Source organism: Palaemon carinicauda, chromosome 7, assembly GCF_036898095.1.
Source record: "Palaemon carinicauda isolate YSFRI2023 chromosome 7, ASM3689809v2, whole genome shotgun sequence".
Classification (NCBI taxonomy): domain Eukaryota; kingdom Metazoa; phylum Arthropoda; class Malacostraca; order Decapoda; family Palaemonidae; genus Palaemon; species Palaemon carinicauda.
In genome coordinates, this window is record NC_090731.1 from 159,648,043 (window position 1) to 159,655,542 (window position 7,500).

General features: G+C 43.0%; 2 protein-coding genes across 2 annotated transcripts in view; both read left to right on the top strand.

Annotated features, from left to right (window-relative positions):
- Window positions 1-3,080, top strand: part of LOC137644619 (uncharacterized) — a 29,820-nt gene extending 26,740 nt beyond the window's left edge. Inside the window, exon 2 of the mRNA XM_068377572.1 lies at window positions 927-3,080. Within this exon, the coding sequence (XP_068233673.1) occupies window positions 927-3,080 (2,154 nt within the window). The remainder of the gene's footprint in view (window positions 1-926) is intronic.
- LOC137644624 (serine-rich adhesin for platelets-like) overlaps window positions 1-7,500 on the top strand; it is a 739,321-nt gene that overhangs the window by 183,503 nt on the left and 548,318 nt on the right. The gene's annotated exons all lie outside the window — the stretch shown is intronic.

Below are 7,500 nucleotides of genomic sequence, written 5' to 3' on the forward strand. Positions count from 1 at the left end.
GAGCAAAAGCTCGAAGCTGAGGTCAAATCTGATCTGTTACCCTTCCAAAGATGATAGGCCTCCTGCTTTTCCAAATAAGCACGTCTACAATCATCATTGAACCACGGTTTATCCTTCACTTGGTACCTTAGCAGACGAGAAGGGGTACGCCTATCAATTATGTTAACTAGATTCTCATTCAAAGGGACAACAGGATCAACACTACCATAAAATTGTGGCCAATTCAAGCACAAAAAAATAGATCATGCAAAATCCCATTCCAGTCTGCTTGGGATTTCATATAAATTTTACAGGAGTATGATACATCAGGGACAGGCTGCATAGTCTTCACTACTAATGAAATCAAGGCATGATCAGATGTCCCGACTGGAGAACCAACCTTACTAGTTATAACGCCAGGGGAGTCGGTGTATACGAGGTCCAAGCAATTACCAGACCTGTGAGTTGCTGCATTTATGATTTACCATATTATATAGCATATAAATTCAAATTTATCATTTAACCTATTGTATGATATGTTTACTTCCTATTTGTCTCTTCTATGTAATTCCATAAATAGGATTTGGTCAGTTTTATTATTTGACATACACTTTAATCCACAGCATTTTACAAGATATTAGCATAAAAAATCTTTTAAGTATATCAATGGTTCTGAATCTATCAAAGGACTTCTATCCGAGGTCCCACTATCAGATGTTCCCCTATCCGAGGTCCTTCTATCCTAGTTTCCACTATCAGAGGTCCCATTATCCGGGTGCCTCTATTGGAGGTCCTTCAATCCGGGGTCTTTCTATCCGGGGTGCCTCTATTCGAGGTCCCATTATCCAAGGTGCTTATATTAGAGGTCCCTCCATCCGAGGGGCCTATATTAGAGGTCCCTCAATCCTGGATGCCTCTATTCGAGGTCCTATTCTTGATGCCTTTAGTTGAGGTCTGTCTATCCTGGATGCCTCTATTCGAGGTCTGTCTATCCTGGATGCCTCTATTCGAGGTCTGTCTATCCTGGATGCCTCTATTCGAGGTCTGTCTGTCCTGGATGCCTCTATTCGAGGTCCGTCTGTCCTGGATGCCTCTATTCGAGGTCCGTTGTCCTGGATGCCTCTATTCGAGGTCCGTCTGTCCTGGATGCCTCTATTCGAGGTCCGTCTGTCCTGGATGCCTCTATTCGAGGTCCGTCTGTCCTGGATGCCTCTATTCGAGGTCCGTCTGTCCTGGATGCCTCTATTCGAGGTCCGTCTGTCCTGGATGCCTCTATTCGAGGTCCGTCTGTCCTGGATGCCTCTATTCGAGGTCCGTCTGTCCTGGATGCCTCTATTCGAGGTCCGTCTGTCCTGGATGCCTCTATTCGAGGTCCGTCTGTCCTGGATGCCTCTATTCGAGGTCCGTCTGTCCTGGATGCCTCTATTCGAGGTCCGTCTGTCCTGGATGCCTCTATTCGAGGTCCGTCTGTCCTGGATGCCTCTATTCGAGGTCCGTCTGTCCTGGATGCCTCTATTCGAGGTCCGTCTGTCCTGGATGCCTCTATTCGAGGTCCGTCTGTCCTGAATGCCTCTATTCGAGGTCCCTCTATCCAGGGGGCCTCTATTCGAGGTCCTATCCAGGATTTATCTTTAAGGTCCCTCTATCCAGGGGGCCCTCTATTTGTGGTCCCTCTATCCTGGATGCCTCTATTCGAGGTCCTTCTATCCGGGATTACTCTTCGAGGTTTCTCTATCCGGGATTCCTCTTTTGGAGGTCCCTCTATCCAGGGTGCCTCTATTCGAGGTCCTATCCGGGATTACTCTTCGAGGTCCCTCTATCCGGGATTCCTCTTCGAGGTCCCTCTATCCAGGGTGCCTCTATTCGAGGTCCCTCTATCCGTGGTGCCTCTATTCGAGGTCCCTCTATCCGTGGTGCCTCTATTCGAGGTCCCTCTATCCGTGGTGCCTCTATTCGAGGTCCCTCTATCCGGGATTCCTCTTCGAGGTCCCTCTATCCGGGGTCCCTCTATTCGAGGTCCCTCTATCCTGGATGCCTCTATTCGTGGTCCTTCTATCCGGGATTACTCTTTGAGGTCTCTCTATCCGGGATTCCTCTTCGAGGTCCCTCTATCCGGGATTCCTCTTCGAGGTCCCTCTATCCGGGATTCCTCTTCGAGGTCCCTCTATCCGGGATTCCTCTTCGAGGTCCCTCTATCTGGGGGGGTCTCTATTCGAGGTCCCTCTATCTGGGGGGGCCTCTATTCGAGGTCCCTCTATCTGGGGGGCCTCTATTCGAGGTCCCTCTATCCGGGGGGCCTCTATTCGAGGTCCCTCTATCCGGGGGGCCTCTATTCGAGGTCCTATCCGGGATTCCTCTTTGAGGGCCTCTATTCGAGGTCCTATCCAGGATTTCTCTTTAAGGTCCCTCTATCCAGGGGGCCCTCTATTTGTGGTCCCTCTATCCTGGATGCCTCTATTCGAGGTCCTTCTATCCGGGATTACTCTTCGAGGTTTCTCTATCCGGGATTCCTCTTTTGGAGGTCCCTCTATCCGGGGTGCCTCTATTCGAGGTCCTATCCGGGATTACTCTTCGAGGTCCCTCTATCCGGGATTCCTCTTCGAGGTCCCTCTATCCAGGGTGCCTCTATTCGAGGTCCCTCTATCCGTGGTGCCTCTATTCGAGGTCCCTCTATCCGTGGTGCCTCTATTCGAGGTCCCTCTATCCGTGGTGCCTCTATTCGAGGTCCCTCTATCCGTGGTGCCTCTATTCGAGGTCCCTCTATCCGGGATTCCTCTTCGAGGTCCCTCTATCCGGGGTCCCTCTATTCGAGGTCCCTCTATCCTGGATGCCTCTATTCGTGGTCCTTCTATCCGGGATTACTCTTTGAGGTCTCTCTATCCGGGATTCCTCTTCGAGGTCCCTCTATCCGGGATTCCTCTTCGAGGTCCCTCTATCCGGGATTCCTCTTCGAGGTCCCTCTATCTGGGGGGGGCCTCTATTCGAGGTCCCTCTATCTGGGGGGGCCTCTATTCGAGGTCCCTCTATCCGGGGGGCCTCTATTCGAGGTCCCTCTATCCGGGGGGCCTCTATTCGAGGTCCTATCCGGGATTCCTCTTTGAGGTCCCTCTATCCGGGGGGCCTATATTCGTGGTCCCTGTATCATGGATGCCTCTGTTTGTGGTCCCTCTATCCTGGATGCCTCTATCCAGGATTCCTCTTCGAGGTCCCTCTATCTGGGATTCCTCTTCGAGATCCCTCTATCCGGGGTGCCTCTATTCGAGGTGCCTCTCTGAAATCATGCAATCACAAAATTGCAAAGTTAGATAAGAGAAGTTAAGATCAGACGTGGGATTGAAGGTTTTCTGTTTGCTAAATATGGGTGTTTGTATAAAGTAACTGTTTTTTTAATGCTATTAAACGTCCAAACCTCCTTTTTATTGTAAAGATACCAGTAAGATTAAGAATTCTTAGTTTTTGTTCGTATTATATAATTTTTGAAAAATTATAATTTCCAGAGGGTTTGACATAGAAGAACTTGAATTTTATCTTTTAGTAAAAAGTTAATAGTTTTCAGAAAGGCTTACGCAGAACAAGAACGCTTTGAGGCAAGTTGATAGTAATTAGTGTAGGTCACAACAAAGTAATTAGAGGCCTTAGGTGTTTGGAGGGGAAAATATTTAAACACCTCATTTTCATACGCTTTTTATAATTTAATTTTGCTTTAAATAATACTATTAAATTAGATTTGTAAGAGTTTCAGATTTTTTTTTTATTTACAAATTATAATTTTTATAGAGTTGTCAAATGTCAGTTTTTTTGAAATGTAGTTTTTCTTTCGTGTCCTTTACCGGGTTTATATTTTCTGCTCTATGAAGTGAGAATTATTCTGTGCTATCAAGCAAAATTAGAAATTTGTTTTTCTATTTATTTTGGAAGTAAATTATGTTGTGATGCTGTAATATTTATAACATCAAATCTTTCAAACGAAAGTCCCTTTTTACACGAATTTCCCTCATTCTTTGAAGTTAGTAATTTTCAAAGATTTTAAAGTTTATTTTACTTATTTTCATAAGATAAGTTGTAATTATGAAACACGATAAACCTTCACGTTCTTTTAATTAGCTTTATTATCTCCTTATAATTTAATCAATTGCTTGGAGTCTTTCCATCATGCAAGGATACATTACACATCTTGGTCTGCCACCCAAATATGTAGTGGGCTACCTACCTTTAATACCAAACTTGCCTTGTAATATTTCAACAGTCATGTCTCCAGACATTTTCCTACTTAATTTTTTACATCCTTTATAATTTTGATGTAACTAATTTAATCTCGCCTTTCTACGACGCTAAAATACACAACCGTTATACGAAAGGATCCATTTGCTTTTGATATATCTATTTTAATTTTGGGGTTCGTGTTCATTAACATTTCCTGCATTTAATTCAGTTTTACAGTTCTTTTGGTCTTCAATTCAAATCTAAATATCGCTGAGAAAATATTCTTTCCATTTTTTCTTCCCTACGTATTCATCCTCTTGTATTCATCTGCAAGTATGTCTCATTCACTAAAAAAAAAATCATTTTCATTATCATTTATTGCAAAGCTATAAGCGTAAGCATCCCCTACTTTTTCAGTGATCCCCATAATCGAATTTTGTTTCCATCCTATTGATTTCATCACCTTGAAGCCTATTCCTTCTACATATCAAATTTCTCCCTACTTGTTGTTCGTATCAGCCTTACTTTTCTGAATTACGTGTAGAGCCACACCTTTACTTCAACCAATCTAAACAACAACAACAACAACAAATGCAGCCGGTTCTAGTCCTCTACAGGACAAAGTCCTCAGAAATATCCTTGTTTGTGTGTGGAGTTTGACCAGTTATCATCACTATGCTGGCCAATTACGGATTTGTGGTGATTGGAGATTATCGCCGATCGCTCACATGAAACCAACCTAGTATGGGTGGCTCTGACTAGCACAGCCTTGCTGCTCACGTTAAGGTTATCAAATGCAGAGTCAATTGTAGAGAGGGACAAGGTTTAGTGCACAAATCAACTAGCACTTCCCAAGCATCTAGGAAAAGTGCTTCATATTTATATAATTTATACACTTCTCAGCCAAAACAGTATTGAATACGAAGTGTAAGGTTATGAAGGTAATTGGAAATCAAGGAAAGTAGTAGATCTTACAAATATTTAAAGTAAATACCTCGAATGATGAGAGAGAAGCTAAATCCGTGGATAGGTAAAGCTAAGTTGGGAAAGTATGTAAAGATTGTTGAACCAAATTTTGTTCATGTAAGTGGGAGAGTGAATAAAGAAAACCAAGATTGAAACATGTAATTAAAAAAGGAACAAAGGTTATGCAGATCCGTGAAAGTTAGCATTGTTGAAACGAGGGATCATGAAATATTTAAGTGGGCTTGGCTAATGAGAGGGAATGGACAAAAACAGTCTAGTGGAAATTGTATTATGGAGACGATCTTGAAGATAGGATAGGAAGATCTAGAAATAGATACATTGCTGTAATGGATTATTGGAAAAAGGGGGAGGGACTTGAATATCAACTCGAGGGGTACTCAGTAGAGCGTAGACCTCCGCCGCAGCAGCTTATTTCTCAAAATTTTGCTCGACCTTGAGCTTTGACCTCGACTTGTATTAATTGGTGTGGATTTTCATACACTCAAATATGAATCAAGTTTGAAGTCTCTTGTGACAACGATGTCTAGACTTATAGCTGGTTACGTGAATTGGTCATTTTGCTTGAACGTGACCTAGACCTTAGACCTTGACCTTCCAGAATTTAATAAATTACAGCTTTTTACATTATAGTTAATCCGTGCAAGTTTCATTACGATTAAAATTGTGGTATGGAAGCTGTTCACAAGTAAACATACCCGAAGAAATTACAAACATAAACAGGGGGAAAAACATAATATGAAGTGGAAGAAGCAGTTCGTGCAGGGTGTTCGAAGTATTTAGAAGTTGTAGAAGGGCTGTAGCACAGGGGCTTATCTAGGATTCAACTTGGATTTAGGGAGATATGTAATATATTTATGAATATATGCATGACTGACGTCACTGGAGGTAGACCTGGTCAGTGTGTAAGAATCTCCTAATATAATACAGAGCAATGAGTGACTCATATACCTGTATATGTCATTCTTATCACGCTCAGCGGCCCTACCAGACGTATCACTACTCGGGCTTCCTGTCATTGGGGTAGGGGGATAGAGAGTAGTCATACTATGGAGAAAGGGGTTGTATTTAGGAAAGTGGGTTGGGGTGGGAAGGGTTGAATCTGTGCCCACGTGCATACCTATCTAAATATTTAGACGTCATTTTTGACGGCTTGGGTACACTAGATTAAGAATAAAGATATTTTGATTTAACTGTGTATCGAGTATGAAATTCTGTCCAGCTGTCAAGCTCTCGAACATTTACAAATCGGAGAACCTTTCTTAGCATTTAGACCTCCTGTGATTCGAGGTTGGCAACACCAGCGTTGCGTCCTTGGCAATACAACAGGGTTCGAATCTGCAAAAACATGCGGAAGTGAGTTGCTGGGAGATTTGTACAGAAAGGTCACGGTTACGCGCGAGTGAACTTTCAAATTATCCATCGGATCGTTTGATGTTCTATTTTTCATCGCCTCGCCAGCGATTATTTCTCGCGAAGTTGAGGGGATGGATACATTAACCCTTTTACCCCAAGGTATGTATCTTTTTTTAATTGTTCTAACAGCCTTAATGTTTGTCATAGAGAAGTCAGGTTGGTCTCGTTCTTTTGGAAAATGCCTGAAGTTTCTCATAAAGTTATCAAAAATATACAAAAACATGTAAATAACAGTGTTTTGAAAGAACGTACCTGTACGTCCATTGGGGGTGAAAGGGTTAACTGTGGGTGGGTTAGAGAGTTGTTGATGTTGTGAGATTTACATGAAACTAGTGTCTGCGACCTGTCAAAAATGACTGCTAAATATTTAAGTATTCATACACCGATTCATCCCTTCCCCCGTTCCCCTTTTCTAACTACAACACGGCAGTTTCGCCAATATGTGTGTGTGGTTTACGAGAGTACCTTTTTGGGGTACCCCTCTTAACAGGATATGACTACTTCCTCTTCCCCTGAGAGAGAGAGAGAGAGAGAGAGAGAGAGAGAGAGAGAGAGAGAGAGAGAGAGAGAGAGAGAGAGAGATGAGATACTACCGCTAGAGAGTTATGGGGTCTTTTGACTGGCCAGACAGTACTACATTGGATCCTCCTCTCTGGTTACGGTTCATTTTCCCTTTGCCTACATACACACTGAATAGTCTGGCATATTCTTTACATATTCTCCTCTATTCTCATACACCTGACAACACAGATTACCAAACAATTCTTCATCACCCAAGGGGTTACTGCACTGTAATTGTTCAGTGCCACTTTCCTCTTGGTAAGGGTAGAAGAGACTCTTTAGCTATGGTAAGCAGCTCTTCTAGGAGAAGGACACTCCAAAATCAAACCACTGTTCTCTAGTCTTGGGTAGTGCCAT